This window comes from Sceloporus occidentalis, unplaced genomic scaffold (genome assembly GCF_023333645.1).
Source record: "Sceloporus occidentalis isolate IW3139 unplaced genomic scaffold, rSceOcc1.0.p SCAF_3, whole genome shotgun sequence".
Lineage (NCBI taxonomy): Eukaryota > Metazoa > Chordata > Lepidosauria > Squamata > Phrynosomatidae > Sceloporus > Sceloporus occidentalis.
Genome location: NW_028316983.1, coordinates 122,879,770 through 122,899,319, shown reverse-complemented (window position 1 = coordinate 122,899,319; position 19,550 = coordinate 122,879,770). Strand labels below are relative to the sequence as shown.

The following is a 19,550-nucleotide window of genomic DNA, read 5'->3' as shown; positions in this document are numbered from 1 at the left end:
TTGGAGTGCAGCTGCCACCATCAGCAGCCCCCAAACCACAGGTGGTACAGTAGCCACAACCACCACAACAACATCAACCGCGTGGCAACCAGTGTCTGGGTGTCACATTTGATGTGAGCACAGACAGACTGCCATTTTTCCTGGCTCAGGTGGCTGGCTTCATGGCTGAGTGGGAGCAGACCTTCCCATCCAAAGCCACAAAGTTGAGATACATCAGCACCCATCTGAAGGGTAAAGTGGCAGAATGGTTGGTGCATTTGTATAACAAGATGGCACCAGCTTTAAACAACTTGTAAGTGCACATGCTGAGTTTGTGAGCCCATTTCAAAGCCCTGTTTCAGCGTGACAAGGTACATACATGCTCAATGACCCTGAAGCAGAGTTCACAGTGGTTGACTGAATATGCTGTAGCGTTCTGGCAGCTGGTCAAGAGATTGCCCAATTGATCCAAGGCTATCAAGATCCAGGCTTTCCAAGATGGCTGCTCCCAGACATCTTAAAGTGGGCCCAATTGCAGGACAACCCTAACACCCTAATAGAGTGAGTCATCTTGTCCAGCTAATGAGAGATGGTCTAGGAAACCATGAAGTTTGCCAAGCAGTAAGGCTTAACAGTGAAACCAGTGGCTAAGCAAGGCCACACAAAATCCATGAGTCAAGAGATGGAGAAAGCAACCAAGACAGAGAGTGGTACTTATCACTAGGGATGTGCCTACAGTGCAGCAAGGAGCTGTTACCAGTTATGCTCAGTAAATATGAATATTAGACTTTGATGCATAAGACAGGAAAGCTATCTGTTGCCAAAGTCTGCACAAGTTGTTAAAAATTCATAATGGAAAAGGTAGGAGTGTGATCTGTACCCTTTGACCATCCTGGAAAACCCAACCCTCATTTTAAACTGCAAAATCCCCTCATCCTAGAAAGGAAATGGTTGCATTGATGGAGAGCAATCAGTGTGTAACTGTCTTGTTCACTTCTACTGAATGCCATATATCCTATGGTGAAGTATTGTGCTGCCTTCAGAGAGGCTGGCAAACATCTGGATTTAAAAGAGGATGAATGGCTATAGTGATTGGCTTTGCTCAACTCCATTGTCTCAGTTGCTCAGACCACTTAAGAGTCATTATTAGAATCTGAAGAGCAGGCTCACCTCTGCCTTTTTTGCAAGCACATGTGGAGATCATGTGCTTGCAAAATGGAAACATCCAGATGTTTCCTTCACTCTCACCCCTCTCAGATTAGTTAGAATTGGTTAGTTTTTAGGTCCTGTGCTGTTTGTCCTCTTTTACTTTGGTTCAAACCAGTACAAGACTAGTACAAGAGAACATAAGCCCAGTGCTAAGATGGAGTACTGAGGGTCAATTTCAGAGCCTTGGCAAATACCCAGACGCAACCAGCCTTTTGTAGTGCAAGTGGATGCAAGTGACACTGTTATGTGGCTGTTCTGCTGCAAAAAAAGCAGTTGATATAGAGACCCAAAGCTGAATTGAATTGGCCAGTATGGAAGAAGGATGTGTCTGCCATGAAATGGGCCTTCAAGGCTTGGCAGTATTTGCTAGAAAGTGCTAGCTGCCTGTTCTAAGTATGCACTGGCCAGTGAGATTTGGAGGTACTGCAAACCCCCAGAAGGTTAAGCTTCAAACACTTATAGTCAGCAGGGTTCTGTTATAAATTTGAATTTCAACTGAAATATTTGCTGGGGGAATATCTTGGTGGATTGTTTGTCCAGACTGCTACAATATTTGGGGGAGGGGAGAGACAAAAGACTTCATACCATGTTTTCCCCACAACAGCATCCTCCACAGTTTGCTGGAAGGAACTGAGCAAAATGTTTGGGGAAAAGTATAGCCAAATGAATTGGACGTTAAAAATTGTGTATAGTTAGAACTTTAAAGTGGGGTGGTCTGTTTATTTGTTCAAGTTTTTATGAGGCCTGCAGCCTTCTAAAAAGCTGGTCCCAACATTTGCGAACCTGAGTTTTGTGCAAAAACTGATCAACAATGCAATGGCAGAGCTGATATTATCTAAGAGTCTTGCATCCTGTGTTTCATTTCAGCCTACTCAAACCAGCATCGGAAGACAGCTTGTTGCATCCAAGAGATGCATCCTCACCTGATTATCAACATTTTGAAATGTCAAAGATTTCGGACTCTAACATTTACAAGAAACATGGAAACAGTTTCCTATGAGGGCACATGTGTGGGTAGATTTGGAGCATATGCAGGCGCCCAAGTAAATGCACACTATCCAAACTATTATTATTATTATTATTATTATTATTATTATATCCCACTCTTTCCCCAAAACTGGGATTCAGGGCAGCTTACAATGTTAAAAAACAGCACAGTTAAAAGCATACAAAAATAGTACATTAAAACAAAATTAAATTACTACAATTTAAAACAAATTGTATGTTAAAGCATAAAATACAGTTTAAAAAATTTAGAATGTTTAAAACATTTTAAAACAATATAACACCCCAACCCATTCTTTTAAAACTTTCTGTTTTAAATGCCTGTCTGAAAAGGAAGTTCTTAGCCTGTCAGTGGAAGGACAACACACTATCAAGACAAAATCAAAGCTGGGGTAAATACAGGCTATCACTGATTATTATGTGATAATGAGTTTTGCACCCATTTTGGTAAAGGATTAGATATACTGGGTGTGAGGGAGAATGTCAGGATTTGAGTTCTTCAGATGTGCTGTCACAGCATATGCTTTGCTTGCTTGTAGTATTTTAATGCTGAATTTAATTAAATAAACATACAATGGATAATCATAATGGAGTGTAACAAGGAATTCCAAAAGAAAATCAACATGTGCTTTATAGACTATAGCAAAACCTCTGAATGCATCGATGAAGAAAAGCTATGGAATACTCTCAAAGACATGGGAGTGCCAATACATTTGATAGTTCCGCTGAGAAATCTCTACTGAAAACAAGAGGTCACATTCCTTGCATCATGTGAATTGCAAAAGTAAAAGAAGATGAGGCACTATCAGGCAGTGATATTGTTATTTGCTTTGTCTTCTACATATGGCAACTCTATGAATGACAGACTTCCAAGAGCTGCTTTAGTTTTCTTGTAGGATGAGAACAGAGATGCATATTTATATTTAACTCCCACTTGCTGGAGCAAAAGTGTGAAAGGTTAAAAATTACTTTGATTCCTTAAGCTATCTGGGAAAATCTATATTTTGTGGTTCTTGTAGTTTAAACCATGGACAAAAGAAACTTATTTAAAATTTGCATTTTCTTGGATAATGTGCAAACCTGAGGATGATATTTCTGGGTAGGGAGCTTGTTTTCATGTTCATGATGAAGGATCTGTAGACTCACTCAATATCAGTATTTTTGAGGCTCAAGTCAGGACAGTTTTCATTAATCCAGGTAAGTTCACCAAGCTCTGTCTCTCTCACACTCATACACACCCAGCAAATAGTAATATTCCACCCCCAGTTTTTAGAGTCTTCAACTTTATTTTGGAGTTATTCATTGAATTGCTATAGTTTCTATTTCTTTTTCAATAATCCCTACTGGAGCGCCCTTGGCATCCTCAATATCATAAATACGCCTGGTGAGAGCTGTAAGTTTAGAGTTCATGGGTTCAGGTGCAAGAGTACAATCTTTCTGAATGTCTTTTACCAGTTTCTCTCTAAGGGGCAAAATAAACCGCCCCTTTGCGCCGCCGTCCAGGCAGCTTCAGAACGTGGCATTTTGATGTTGCACACTCTGAAGCTGCCCGGAAGCCAGCTTCCAAATTACTGGCTGCCCACATGTGGGCCAGCTTCTGAGTGTCTTGGGGATGTGGCAGTTACACGCCGCAATCTCCCAACATGCTGGAAAACCACCATGGGGACGCAGAAGAGCCACTAAAGGCAGCTTTTCCACAGCTGGAAAAGGAGCAGTTCAAAACGATTCCTTTTTCAGCTAGTGCCGCAGCAGATTGGGGCTGTGGCATGCAGTTGCCACAGCCTCAATCTGGCTTTGTCAGGGGAGGCTTCAAGCTGCCACTTTGGGGCAGTTTTCCCCTTAGTCTCTTCAACAAATTTGACGTTGGTAGATCTATTGCTTGTTGTTGTCACCTTTTTCCTCATTTATTTGCCTTGTTTGGACCTCAAACAAGGGGTCCTCTGCAAGCCCCGGTCTGTCTAGACCTCTGCTAGCCCCAGTTTGTCTAGGCCTCTGCAAGCCCAGTCTATTTTTAATTCCTTCACAGGCAAGCAGAAATTAAGACTGGCTGATTTGTTAACCACTTTGCTTCTTGCCTTTGAGAATATATTTGCATGTAATTTTGCTGTTTATTCTTACTCCAGTTTTGATAAGATTATTGATATAATGCTGAATGTTCTGTCTAAGCTTCTGCCAAGTTAGGTAGTCAGCCATGTCCCCTATGTTGCATTCTCATTAGCCTTTGATGCTGTCAGTCTTGTCATTTGTTAAAATGATTAGAACAACTGTGGTGGTTTTCTTCCTGCTCCTAATCTTAAGTAGGAGATGGTACCGCTGAAGATCATCTAGCTGAGTTGCCACCAGCCACTGATCTTCTAGTAACTCAGTTGGAAGTTACTAGGGAACATTTACTTGTGCTTTGCCACCACTTGACTATGTAAAGGTTTTCCCTTTATCAGGAAGTAGATAGAAAACTGGGTGTGTGTGTGTTAAACTGAAACAAGGCAAACTACCTAAAGCACTTTTTGAATTGAAAGACATGCTATCACTAATGGACATCTGGAGAATAAGAAATGGAACAGCAAGAGATTTTACCTTCTCTTCAGAAAGACCCAAAGATCGACATGTTTTTCACATCAACAAATACAGATATCAAGATCGAAAAAAAAATTCCCAAAGATTGCCTCAGATCACAAGCCAATAATAATAGCTATAAGAAACATAAAAATTGATTTCACTTGGAGACTAAAGGTCAAGCAGATGAGTGGCATGGCTGCGATTGCACTGGGACTGCAGCAACCACATGGCCCACTTCCAAAGCAAGTCACCACCACAGTCCCAAGCCAGCCACCACCAGGAGCCAGATTATTCTGGTTGTTTTTAAAAAAAATCCAATCTAAAGGACCAGATCATGCCACTGTGGCAGCTTCCAGCCACTTTGGGGACATGCGTCATTTGAATGCCATGCCCTCATAGCGGCCCAAAGCAGCTTTATTTGGTCGGTGTGTTTCAGGCCTGAATGATACTTTATTAAAAGATGAAGAAGTAATATTAAAAGCAAAAACAAATTCATTTATTTTATTTTTTAAGAGAATCTGAACAAGTTAGATGTAAGCATGGTTTGGGGAACAAGCAAAACAATAATGAGAGTTTTTCCCCCCAGGCAAATAGATAGTGAAAGAAAAAAGAAAAGGAATTAAAAATGGCAAAACTATCTCAAACATCAAAGAAAGAGAACAATTCCCCACAAAAAAGAATTTAATCAGAGAGATACAAATACTTCAAAAACAAATCTCAACTCTGCTAGTGGATGAAATGGAGAAGATTAAATATGCAAGGCAAAAGCAATTTGAGATTGCAAATAAACCTGGAAGATGGCTATCCTGAACATTAAAAAAAAAAAAAAAAGAGGGGGGGTAAACTAAGGAAGATCAAAGAAGGAAAGATAATACATTTGTGTCTCCCCCTAAGAAGCTCAAACTTGTCTCTCTTCCAGTGTTTTAAACTCTCACATTTTTGTACTGCCCTTTCTTCATCCATGTTACTTGTTAGAAACAATGGGGAATGTGTAGCGCAGTGAAAGGGTTGCAGTCTTGAAATATAAGCTGGTTTTGTTGCAAGTAAATAAAAATAATTCTCTACAGAAAAAAAAATAACTAGAAAGGTAACAGATTCAAACTATCAAAAAATTAAAAAAGGAAGAACTCAGCAGAAAAATTACAACTATTGAAATAGTGGAAGCAATAAAAAGAATGAAAATAAAAAAGACTCCTTGTCCCAATGGATTCACAGCCATAAAAAATTTCAAGAACAATTAATATGGCCTCCACAATTAACAATGAATTTGATCTTAGAAGGAAAGAAATAATAATAATGGAAATCATCATTTATAACTTTAATACCTAAACAAGTAAAGATATTTTGAATGTGAAGAACTACAGGCTGACAGAACTTCTTAATATGGATTATAAAATATTTTCATCTATACTGGTGGAAAGACTCAAAAAGTACTCATTGATTGGATACATGAAAGTGGATTTCTTCCCAACAAGTTGGTGAAAGAAAATATTAGGAATATAGTGGATATCACTGAGTATTTTGAAAAAAGACCAAACAAACAACAAGCACTAATATTCCTAGATGCGGAAAAGGCATCTGACAATGTAAATTTGATGTTTATGCTGGAGATATTAAAAAGAATGAACTTGGGAAGAAATTTTATAAGATGGATTGAAGCAATATAAGAAGAACAGCAGGCAAGTGAATGGAAAAAGAACTGAGGTCTGTCAAATACAAAAAGGAACTCACCAAAGGTGCCCTCTTTCACCTACTGGAAATAACCAAAGAAAAGATAGAAAGGAGCTATGGAAAACTAATATTTTATATTATAATAGCAGCAAGAATAACCTATGCTAAAAAATGGAAAGCTGAGGAAGAACCAAATATCACTGACATGCTACTTATATGACTTTTTGGAACTAGACAAACTGACCTGTCTGATAAGGGATGAGTCAATGGACAAATCTAAGAAGGAATGGCAAAAATTACATTTATATTTTAAACAATTATGGGGGATAGGAAGTGTATATGGATTAACAGACTAGGAAATTAACATAAAATAAATAGGACAGGACAAAAGAAAACAAAGAATACAATATGCCTACCCTTCTAGATTTTTGCTTTGTCTTTTCTATATGCATCATTTTCATTTATTTATTTACTCATCTATAGCAAGAAATGTAAATATAAACCAAGGTGAATGTAAATATACAATGTATATTAATATATGCCATATGATAAGAAAAATAAATATATAGAAGTAATAAATGGAAGAAGAATAAAAAGATAACAATTGAACCATCAATAATAGAGAGAAATAAAATATTACTATATAAATAACATAAAGACAGTAGATCACAGAGTCATAGAATCATAGAGTTGGAAGAGACCACAAGGGCCATCCAGTCCAACCCCATTCTGCCATAAAAAGCAATAAATAGTTAATATTTATATATAAAAATATTAGAAACTTGGCCAAGCTCAGGGAGTTTCCTCTCTTTTTTGAATTACAACTGCCAGAATCTCCCAGCCAATTTGTCCAAGCTCAGGGAGGCCCTGGCAGCCTGGAGCAAACCAAGAAGCCAAAATGACTAAATCAAGGCTACCATACTTCAAAGAAGGAGACCACCTGACTGACTCTGGAAAATAACTGGAAAATATGAGAGTGATCAGTGGGAAGAGGAAGACTGCATTAGCCTGGGTTTGCAAGACCTGAGCAAGTAAACAGGTCCTGAGTAAACCAGTAATTACAGCCTTCCTTCTGCACAAGCCATCATCCTATCACATTGCATAAGTCAAGGCTGCCCCTCCACAACTCACACACTAGAACAGCGATTCCCACACTTTGGGCCCTCCAGGTATTTTGGACTTCTCACAGAAGCCCCAGCCAGCTTGGGCAGCTTTTATCGGCCCGCTGCGAGCTCACCTCCTCCTCCTCCTCCTCCTCCAGGCTTTTGGGAGAGGTACAAAGGGAAGGGGTTCTCCAAGAGGGGGACGCGCAGACTTACTTCTCGTAGTCAAGGCGGCAGTACAGCTTCTGGTCCCGGTGGAAGCAGGGGCTTTCCAGGGGCTGCCAGCACCAGGCGCAGCGCACGCACCTCTCGTGCCACACACCGCCGTCGTTGAGGCGCAGCAGGAAGCGCTCCGCGATGACGCCCCGGCAGCCTCCGCACACCGGCCCACGCCGCCGGGCTGCTCCCCCTGCGAGGAAGGAGGCAAGGAACGTGACACTCCGCGGGACACCAGCCCCGCCAGCCCCCCGCCCGGGCAGGGAGTGCCCCACTGCCGAGGCCGCTTTCTCCCCGGCGCTGGCTGCGTGACCTAGGGACTCCTCCGGGCCCATACCTTCCGCCCAGGTCTCTATTATTAGGACTTAATGCCTATCATCGGGCCCTAAGAGTCACTCGAGGCGAACTAAACGGGGACGGGGACTCTCTGAGCCGCGTTCCCGGCGACAGACGGAGAGTAAAGGCGCGGTGCCTCCATTGTGGCCCAGGCCTCGGCGCTCAGGGGCTTAGCGACTGGAACTGCACCGAGGACTGAGCGGGACTCGCCCACACGAAATCCCGCGGCTGGTCCTGATCCCTCGCTCCCCGGAGCAGAGGCTCGGCGCACTTGCCTTGGGCCTCCACGACACAAGGGCCCCTCCGCTTGCACACGTCTCACTCTGGCCCTGGGCTCGCTCTCCTGGTCACCTGGGAGGGTCCCTGGGGGGCACCCCTCCTTCTCCCGGCCCCATAAGCATCCTGCCGCCCTCCCCGCCCGAGTTCGACCTGGCCCCGCGGCGCCTCCTTCTCCCCGCCTGGAGCCAGACTCACTTGGGGCAGGGACGGGTTCTCGCGGAGAACGCACTCTCCTGTGGCCGCTTTGTTGAAGGGAGCATATTTTTAGGGGTTTAGGAAAGAAGTGTGAATTTCCCCACAAACAACCGGGGAAATTTTATCCCCCTCTCCCCCTCTTTTCGCCGAACCTAAAACGATCTGATTCTCTGAAACACAGATTAGATTTTGCTTTCCTTTTCCATAAAGGCTCTTCTTTCAGATAGGAATAATCTGATTTTGCTTTTCCCCCCACAAAAGAAAACTTCCAGCTCTCTATTAAAAAGTGTATCTTCGATTTCGTTGGGACTGTTTCTCCCAACTTTTAAAGAAGGCCAATCGAATTCTTTTAAAAACTGCCAGGAGAGGGAAAGGGAGAAATAAAAAACACAATTTTAAATAGAGGGGCTGGAAAGAGAGAACCAGATACTGACTGATCTTGGAAGCTAAGCAAGGTCAGCCTTGATTAGCACTTGGATGGGAGATCGTCAACCTATCCCACTCTGTTAAGAGGAAGGAACTAGCAAAACCATCTGTGGGCACTCCTCGCCTAAGAAAACCCTGGGAAAGTCATGGGGTCGCTATAAATCGACAGGAAACGTGCACTCAGGGATTACATGGAGAAGTTGGAAGCACTTAAGTCTCCCGTGCCCCCTCCTTCAGAATGGAGAAAGTGGCCCAGTGAAGCAAAATATGTTGGAATTCAAACTGTTTTCCTCTCTTCTTCGTCGTCATTTTTTTATCTTTATTTCTACGTTGAAGTAACGTAGCATTAAAAGAACCAAGCATATTTAATGCCAAGTGACAGTAACTTCGTGGCCTCGCAATAAATGAGCAAAATTAATTTCTAAGTCACAACAATTTATAAGTTTTCTGTGCTGGTGGTCATTTTATTTTTCGTTATGTTTGTTAGTTGCCTTAAACCTATTTTTAAGGGGAAAGGCAAGGTTAATAGATAATAGACCCCCAGAATGATTGTGAAATACAGTACTGTATTTTGCGGGAAGAAACACACAGAGCCCATAGCTGACAAACTAAAAAGGAAGAACTAGTTTGTTTGTTTTTTAACCGTTTCCCTAGCAGATCTCTGGCGCCTGTGTAAGAAAGGTCCTATTTTATTGGAGGTTGATATGTACTCCCCGCTTTCCAACCTCTTCCTCGTTGCCATTTCTTTCGGGGAAATGGGCCGGGAAATGCAGGGGAGGGTCCAGAGGAAAGCCCTCCAGGGCCGATAGGAGACCCTTGACAGTCGGCTGCCACACCCTACCAGCGCTCGCTCCCTGCGTCACTCCGGATTTGGGCCGTCTGCAATAATTACTCCCCAACCGTTTGACACTTAAATATTTTAATCCAAAGCATTATAAAATTTCAGTAAAAGATAATTCTTAGCAGCGTTGTTGATTAAACTGATAAAGAAGATATTTACTTGAGTTTGGGACAGTAAAAATGACAGTACAACCGGAGGCACGTATAAGAAATAAAAACAACCTTTTAACCATTAGTTTACAAAAGGCATTATTGCCGATCATTATTTGATCCGGATCAATGCATACGTATAAATACTATGTAATCGTATTTTTACTAATTATTTCCGTTTGGAGAAGTAATCTGCATAATATCCCTACATACAGATTTTATGTAAATATATTGATATCCGTGCAATAGTGAAACCCTGTCTTTTTAAAACTGTGGATTAAACAACAGCAACAACAAGACCTCCGTCCCTCTCGCACTCCGCCCCCCCCCCCAAGTCTAGAGGGAGAATTGTTTCCCGTCGTTTTTCTCTCCCGGTGACAGAGACCTCCTCTCCGGGACAAAAACGGCTCGCCTATCGTTCCGCCTTCGGGGCGCAGGGAGGGCAGTTGGCACGAGCTTCGCATTCCTTTTTGGCGATGGGGCTCAAAGGAGCGGCTCCCTCCCCCCGGAAGAAGAAGAGGAAGAGGAAGAGCCGGGCTTGTCTTTGTCGCCCGGGGCTCTGGGGCTCAGAGGTGCGCCGCCGTCGGGCCCCAAGCGGGGCATTGCGCGCTTTCCCTCCCTCGGGAAGAAACTGCTGCCCGGGCCAGAACACAAGAGAACTTACCCAACAAGGGGGAGAGAGAAATCCTCGGCAGCGTCTCCAGGGCAGTCGACGGTGGCTCCTCCATTTTCACGTCGCTTCAAATTGGTCCCAAGCGGCGGACGGAGACATGCGCTGGAGCAAGACAACTTCTGGAAAAGAGGCGGCCGGGAGCGGGAAGCGTCGGAGCCCGTGAGGGAAGGAAGGAGGAGGCAGCTCTGACGGGCCCCTGCCTAACCTGAGGACTCCGCGTGGGGGCACCCGCCCCCAAAATCTCGTGGAGCCAGAGCCAGAGCTTCCCCAGCCCAGGGCACCGCAGAGAAAGGCGGGAACAGCAGCCCAGAGCCCCTTCCCGGCTTTCTTGGCGCACCTCCCCGATCCCTGGAGGGCGCCCACCGCCTAGCCCTCTAGCTGGCGAAGGGCGAGAGGCCTCGGGGCTTGGAGCCAACGGAGACGCGTCAGGCGCTTGCCTCGCTCCCGGAGGCTCCTGCGGGCGGGAGGAAGGACAAGGGTGGCTCCCAAGGGAGCCCTCGGAGTCAGCGGCGGGAGAGAGCAGGTGCCGCCGGAGAGACAGAGGTTTCTTTCTCAGGCGGTATTCTCGTCCTTGCCCTCGCCCCCACTTTAAACCGGGAAACAGAAAGTGAGGGGAAAGGAGAAGGCTCCACTGGAGGGAAGGAAGCATCCCCACGTCGGGAAGGGAAGCAATGCTCCTTTGCCGCCAAAGGCCTGGCAGGAGAGATTAGCACAGTCCCAGCCAGCCACCTCCATGTTGTGTATGTAGGACTGAAAGTCCTATCTGATAATCGGAACCTAATTTATTAATGTTATTAATACATTCACTGAGGGTTTAATTCTAAGCTTTCTTTCGCACCTGCGGTTCTCTGTGTCTCTCCCAGCCGTGGACTGGAGGGAATTGCGGTGGGCTGGAAAGGCCTTCGCGGTTCCCCTTCCCCCTGACTGAATTTGCGGCCAAAGCAGTTTGTTCATCCTAATCTTCTGGGCGTTGACTCGGCTAAAATTCAGCCATTGTTGCCATTACTGTTGGTGCGGCAGGAGCAGTCTTCGCCCTGGTCGCCTTCACATTGATTTACAGTCCATTTAGGCCAAATTTGTCTTGGAACCCACCAGACAAATACCCTCTCGAAAAGGCAGATTTGGGAGGGGGGAGGTAGATCCACACTCTTGTAAGCCTGAGGCCATCGTTTCCAGGATCCTGAGGAGTAACAAGCCAAAGGCTCTGTTCCAAAATACCTTCAATCTAAATTAATGCCAATGAGCCAATAAAAGCGCCTTGGAAATAGGGGCATTTAGGAGTTCCTGGGGACAACATATAGATGGTGAAAAGTAGTAATTTTTGTTATTTTTTTAAAGATCTTGATACATTTCTATAAAATGTTGCTTTCTCCCAAGTTTACTATGATATCATCAGGGTCCAAAACCTACTGCAGAAATGTTTCCGTTTGAGACTGCTTTGACTTCCTAGGCTAGGGAAAGCTCTCTGACAAAGAAGGCTAAATGTCTCACAAAACTACAGTTCCCAGTATTCCCTAGCATTGAGCCAGGGCAATTAAAGCAGTCTCAAACTGGATTATTTCTGCAAGGTGGATGTAGCCCAGGTCAGCCAAATACACTCCTTAGTATTCTTGTAGTCATACTGATACTAATTTTGAAATTAGTTGAAAAATGGGAAAGTACACAAACCTCCATTAATTTTTAACTGGATTTTTGTTCTTACAAAAGACATGATGCTTATAGGCCAGTGAAGGAGAAGGAAGCAGGTAGAAATAGGTCACCTCAACCTGTGAAGTAAGGAAGGCATTGGAAAATTAAAATCAGAGGCAGCAACTTGTATTGCATACTATAAGTCATGGAACTCCTCACAGGTGTACATAGCTCTGGCATATAATGTTCCTCCTCCACCTTTCCTGTTTGATCTTTTTCTTTGGAATAGGATATATCCCCTATTAATGTCTTCCATTCATGGAACTCTTCCCACAGGTTATTTTGATGCGTATTAAATCATATTTTATAATCATATTTAATAATCCATCAGGGCTAGCCTGGAAGAAGAGACTCCATTGTCATTTTCTGACCTAGGAGGGAGTTGACCAGGCAGACGCAGCTCCAACAGGGCTAGCCTGGAAGAAGAGACTCCTCCCTCCATAACTGTCATCTTCCGGCCTAGGAGGGAGTTTGACCAGGCAGGCCCAGCTCCATCAGGGCTAGCCTGAAGAAGAAGAGCCCTCCCTTCAGTCCATCTGCCTTAGTCCAGGCCTCAGAGGGAGAGAAGAGCTGCTGGACCTGTTCCCCTCCCTCCCTCACCATTCCCTTCTCCTTTTGTGTTGTGTCTTTTTTGATTGTAAGCCTGAGGGCAGGGAACTGTCTATTATCCCTTCTGTTGTAAGCCGCCCGGATTCCTAGTGATTGGGTGGCATATAAATAAATCCGATGATGATGATGATGATGATGATGATGATGATGATGAAATAAGAAGGAATGTTAGTTAAACACTTCACTACTGAATTACTTACTGTTGTGTGCCTTCACATGAACTTGGACTGATTCTAGCCTTGAGTTTTCTTGGCAAGATCTGTTCAAGGGAGGGTGGCTTTTGTCTTCTTCCTTCTGAAGTTAGGAGAGTCTGACTTTCCAAAGGTCACACAGTTAAGGAGGGATTTCAACCATGCTCTCCCAGAGTCCTAGTTTAGGAGTCAAAAACATTTTTATATAGCCAATGGAGAAGGCCTGTTAGCACACCTCGCATTCCCCATGTTATTTTGTTATATTTTGTATATTTTGTTATATTTTGTATTTTGTTATAATTTCATAGAGCATGATCCTGGAAAAGCCATGATGACCTTTAAGTGTGTGGTCATATAAGACCTGAGGACATGTGGAAAGGACTCATGCAACTTGATGGGTGTAAGTATTGCTTCTTCCCAACCCCTTGTCATGAAGGTCAACAAGAAAATAAGTACAGTATGTCAACCTAGAGCACTAAGTCAATCTCCCTGCTAGTGTCCATTGTATTTTCCAACACATTATCCTGACCCAAACTCTCTAGGGTTGTCCTGATTTCATCACTCTTTGATTAAATCAATGTCACTACCATCAACTAAAAATATTCTCTATATCTCTGAAGTTAAAACCCTCAACTAAATGAGAATCCCATTGTTTCTGGGATTCCTGGAAAATCCACTCAACTGCCTCAAGACACAGTTTTGTTTTATATATGCAAATGTTTTCACTTGGGCACTCTCACTTTGATCCCATTTGGAATCAGGCAGAAACTATATCCAATTCAGATTTGATTCCTCAGTACTGTACTCAGTACAGTAGATTGTAAGCCTGAGGGCAGGGAACTGTCTAACTAAAAGATTGTATGTACAGCGCTGTGTAAATTTACAGCGCTTTATAAATAAAAGTTAATAATAATAATAATAATAATAATAATAATGCAACCAAGGCAAAGTGCTGCTGAGCCACATTCAATTCATAGCCTTCCCCAGATTAGCGCATCATCTCTGCAATTGGTAAAGTATTGCCCTGCCCTCCAAATCGCTATCTGCTACCACCTTTTATATCTTAGTTCCTGGATGTGTGTGAGCATGTGTTCTTGTGTGAAAGTTGATTTCACACAAGAACACTGTACAAAGAAAATTACATTTCACCTTGCACTTGGAATTCTGGAAGTTTGGAACCTTATAAATCCTGGCTTATTTCCCCATTGAATTCATGAAGTGGGTGCCATCTCAGAAACCAGCATCCTCCAATGTCACCCATTAAGTAAGCATTCTCCAACCTCTCCTGTTCGGAAAGCATTCTCCAACATCTCCCATTAAGCAAGCATTCTTCTACCTCTCCCATTGGACAAGTATATTCCAATGTCACCCATTAAGCCAGGGGTAGGCAACGTTTTTGAGCCGGGGGCCGGGTTGGTGTCCCCCAGACAACGGGGGGCGGGGGGGCATGAAACCAAAAAATAAATAATTAAACAATTAAATAATATAGGACAACATTTTCAAATGTAGGACACATTTTTAAAAAATGGAGGACATGCGAAAAAATTTGATGATTTTTAAAAAATGTTAATATAAATGCATGTTTCTTAGGCATGATCAAAATGGAGGACATTTGGGCATTATTCCTACACATATGACAGAAATGTACTTCCCTTTCTGGCCAACCCCCCCTCCCCCCATTCCAAACAGCACATTTGGGCATTGAACATGGCTTTACTTAACATGGCCTCTTGCATATTTCAGAGGCTTATTGCATAACCAAACTCTTTGGGTTTCACACTGAACATGGGTTCACATGGCTATGCATATTGAACATGTCAAGGTGGTTTCACAGTTCTTGCACCAAGTGTACTTCTCAGAAGTGTGTACTTGGTCAAGGGACTTTGGTTTTTCTTCACTGCGCATGAGTTTGTAAAAATCACAGCAATTTACATTGGCCTTGCCTTAGAGGCATGCTGATATCAATATTACCATTAAAGAACCAAAAACACACAGAAAAGGCACTTTGGAAAGTCACACTCTCTTGGCCTCAGAAACAGTGCGTCCATGCCTCTCAAGCTGACTCATATCATCGTCATCATCATCATCATCATCACACTATCACTGTCAAAACAAGGGAGACTTGTTAGCATTAAAAGCACCCAAAACACACTTTGGAAGGTGACATTCTCTCAGCTTAAGAAACAGTGCCTGCAAGCCTCTCAAGCTGACTCATATCATCATCATCATCATCATCATCATCATCACCACCACCACCACCACCACCACCACACTATCACTGTCAAAACAAGGGAGACTTGTTAGCACTTAAAGCACACAAAATAAAATTTTTAAAAAACTTGAGGCCTCTGGCCACTCACCACCTCCTCCTTCTGCTCCCCCTCCTCCTCCTTCTGCTTCCCCCTCCTCCTCTTTCTCCTCCTTCTTCTGCTCCCCCTCCTCCTCTTCCTACTCCTCCTCCCCCTTTGCCTCCTCTGCCCCAGGTCGCGCAGCCCTCCTCTTTCTCCTCTGCGCGGTGGAGGAGGAGGAGGGCAGCGCGGTCGCGCGGCCCAGGAGGAGGTGGAGGAGGAGGAGGTGGCAGCAGCAGCAGCAGCAGCAGCAGGACCGGGCTGGGGCTGGTCCTGCCACCTCTGCGGGCTGTATCCGGCCCGTGGGCCGGGGGTTGCTGACCCCTGCATTAAGCAACCATTTTTCAACCTCTCCCATTGGGAAAGCATTTTCCAACGTCACCCATTAAGCAAGCATTCTCCAACCTCTCCTATCCGGAAAGCATTCTCCAACATCTCCCATTAAGCATGCATACTCCAACCTCTCCTATTCAGAAAGCATCATCCAACGTCACCCATTAAGCAAGAACTCTCCAACCCCTCCCATTGGGCAACCATTCTCCAATGTCATCCATTAAGCAAGCATTCTCCAGCTTCTCCCTTTGCGCAAGCATTCTCCAATCTCACCCATTAAGCAAGTGTGCTTCAACGTCTCCTAATGCGAAAACATTCTCCAACGTCACCCATTAAATAAGCATTCTCCATCCACTCCTATTGGGAAAGCATTCTCCAAAGTCACCCATTAAGCAAGCATTCTCCACCCTCTCCCATTCAACAAGCATTCTCTCTCTTTTTTTTAATATTTAAGTTATATAATAACCAAATATCAACATATGTATTACAATATTAAAAATTATTATGTCAACTATAACTTCCTAAGCTGCCACAGCTAATGTGTTAACTACAAATAAATCAACAAACTCTTCCAGTCATTTTACCTCAAGATCCCCTGAAGATTAGATTACGTCTTCCTATAAGCATACATTCTCCACTCTTTCCCATTGGGAAAGCATTCTCCAACTTCACCCATTAAGCATGTATTTTGCAACTTCACCCATTAAGCAAGCATTCTCCAACCTCTCCCATTGGGAAATCATTCTCCAACATCACCCATTAAGCAACCATTCTTCAACCTCTCCCATTGGACAAGCATATTCCAACGTCACCCATTAAGCAAGCATTCTCCAGCCTTTCCCATTGGGTAAACATTCTCCAACTTCACCCATTAAGCATCCATTCTCCAACGTCTCCCATTGATAAAGCGTTTTCCAATGTCACCCTTTAACCATGCATTTTCCAATTTCACAAATTAAGCAAGCATTCTCCTTCCTCTCCCATTGGCAAAGCGTTGTCTAACTTCACCCATTTAGAAAACATTTTCCAACATGACCCATTAAGCATGCATTCTCCAACGTCACCCATTAAGCATGTGTACTCCAACGTCTTCCATTGGGAAAGCATTTTCCAATGTCACAATTTAAGCATGCATTCTTCAACTTCACCCATTCTCCGTCCTCTCCCATTGGGAAAGCATTCTCCAGCTTCACACATTAGGTTAGGGTTAGGGTTAGCGTTAGGGTTAGGGTTAAGGTTAGGGGTTGGGGTTAGGGTTAGAGTAAGGGTTAGGGTTACGATTAGCGTTAGGGCTATGGTTGGTAAAGCATTATCCAAGTTCACCCATTAAGCATCCATTCTCCAACGTCCCCCATTGGGAAAGCATTCTCCAACCTCAACAGTTAAGAATACATTTTCCAACTTCACTCATTAAGCATGCATTCTCCAATTTAACCCACTAAGAAAGCATTCTCCAACCTCTCCCATTGGGAAAGCATTCTCCAACGTCACCCATGGTTGGAGAAAGTTTTCCCTATGGGAGACATTGGAGTATGCATGCTTAATGGGTGACGTTGGGTAATGCATTCACAATGGGAGAGTTTGGAGAATGCTTCACCAACCTACCCCTACCCCTACCCCTATATCCTAACCTTACCCCTAACCCAAACCCTAGATCCTAACCCTAATCCTAATCCTAACCTAATGTGTGACGTTGGGGAATGCTTTCCCAATGGAAGACATTAGAGTATGCATGCTTAATGGGTGACCGTGGAGAATGCTTTCCCAATGGGAGACGTTGGCGAATACTTGCTTAGTGGGTGAAATTGGAGAATGGATGCTTAATGGGTGACGTTGGGGAACGCTTTCACAATGGGAGAGGTTGGAGAATGCTTGCTTACTGGTTGAAGTTGGAGAATGCATGCTTAATATGTGAAGTTGGAAAACATATACTTAAAGATTGAGGTTGAAGAATGCTTTACCAATGAGAGAAGATGGAGAATGCATGGTTAATGGGTAAAGTTAGGGAATCCTTTGCCAATGGGAGAGGATGGAGAATGCTTCCTTAATGTGTGAAGTTGGTGAATGCATGCTTAAAGGGTGACATTGAAGAATGCTTTTGCAATGGGAGACGTTGGAGCATGGATTTTTTATGCGTGAAGTTAGAGAATGATTTACCAACCCTCACTCTAACCCTTACCCTAACCCTAATGCTAATCGGCACACTTTAAGCAAGCATACTTAAAGTCAACGTCACCCATTCAGCAAGCATTCCCCCGCCTCTCCCATTGGACAAGCATTCTCCAATGTCACACATTAAGCAACCATGCTCCAACCCAGGGGTAGGCAACCTTTTTGAGCTGGGGGCCGGGTTGCTGTCCCTCAGACAACTGGGGGGCCGAACTCAAAATGGCACCCGGAGTGGCGCGGAAGTTGCGGCGGGGGTAGGATTGCCATAAGTCAGGATGTCCAAACCGGGACAAAAGTAGGACGACATTTTCAAATGTAGGACACATTTTTTTACATGGAGGAAACTCCCTCTGCTCCTTCCCAGCCTCTATGGAGGCCTCGGCCCTCTCAGAGGCCCCCTCAGAGGCTGGGAAGGAGCTGGTGGGGCTGCCCGCGCGGGCGCCCTCCTCCTCCTTCCTGGCCTCTGTGGAGGCCGAGGCCCCCTCAGACACCAGGAAAGAGCCGGTAGGGCCGCCCGCGTGGGTGCCCTCCTCCTCCTTCCCGGCCTCATGGTGTTAGGGCCACCTCTCGGCTAAATTTGAGCTAATTAAAATTCCCCTAATTTGATCCTTCCTAACACCACTTGAAAGAGGGATGAGATCTTGTCTTTCCTTAGCTTCCATGATTCAGTGCTAAGCTATCCAGCACTATTAGAATATACCAAAGTTTTGGTAAGTCAGAGTGGATAGAAATCTTGACTCTCTTTGAATTTGCTTATATGGAAGGCCCATCCTGGGATGTTCTTGAAATAAGAACTGCAGGTTTGTTCATATCAGGCATCTATATGCTGTCTGGATTTGCTTACATGGAAAAGCCAGCCTTGGCTCCTAGGATATTCTTGAAACACGAAAAGTTAAAAGAGCCTTCTATGGAGGTTGTCTGTGGATGTCTGTGGATGGGGATTTCATACCTTCCTCTTCTTAGCTGACCCTCTCATTGCAGGACCAATATAAAAGAGAAGAGTGAAGGGGAAGAACATTCCCTTGTCCATTCCAGCCATTAGAGAAATCCTTGATGAGATTTGCTTTTCCTTCAATGAGAAATTCAAATGCCAATAATAAAGCAATACAGTGCAAGGCATAGCATGAGTTTCATCACGTCTCCTGCACCTAACTCTGTCCCTAAACCTAACAACAAATGCTACATATTCTATTACCCATAAGGAAAACAGAACCCTGCCTCCAATTGTACCCTGAGGGTATATTGTATTCTGCCATCTAGAATTAGTGTCGTCATAACCACTCTAAGATAAGTTAATCAAAAGTTGATAAACAAAGAATAACAGTTGCTGGAAATGCGAAGAAATGCCTGGAAACTTCTTTCACTGCTGGTGGACTTGTAGGTATGCTAAAAATTATTGGAAAATGATAAATGCCACAATTAGCAGTATACTAAGTATTAATCTACAGATTAAACCAGAATTTTACTTACTAGGGGTATTTGAGGATAATTTTGAAAAAGAATTTGTTAACATCTTATTTGATATGGCCACAATATTTGTTATATTTATTCATATTATATTTATATGATCAGA

The 19,550-nt window shown here is 43.8% G+C and overlaps 1 protein-coding gene across 1 annotated transcript in view; it reads right to left on the bottom strand.

Moving 5' to 3' along the window:
* LMX1A (LIM homeobox transcription factor 1 alpha) overlaps nt 1-8,074 on the bottom strand; it is a 92,534-nt gene extending 84,460 nt beyond the window's left edge. The window contains exon 1 of the mRNA XM_089518330.1: nt 7,740-8,074. Within this exon, the coding sequence (XP_089374456.1) occupies nt 7,740-8,074 (335 nt within the window). The remainder of the gene's footprint in view (nt 1-7,739) is intronic.
* Between the last annotated feature and the right edge of the window lie 11,476 nt (nt 8,075-19,550).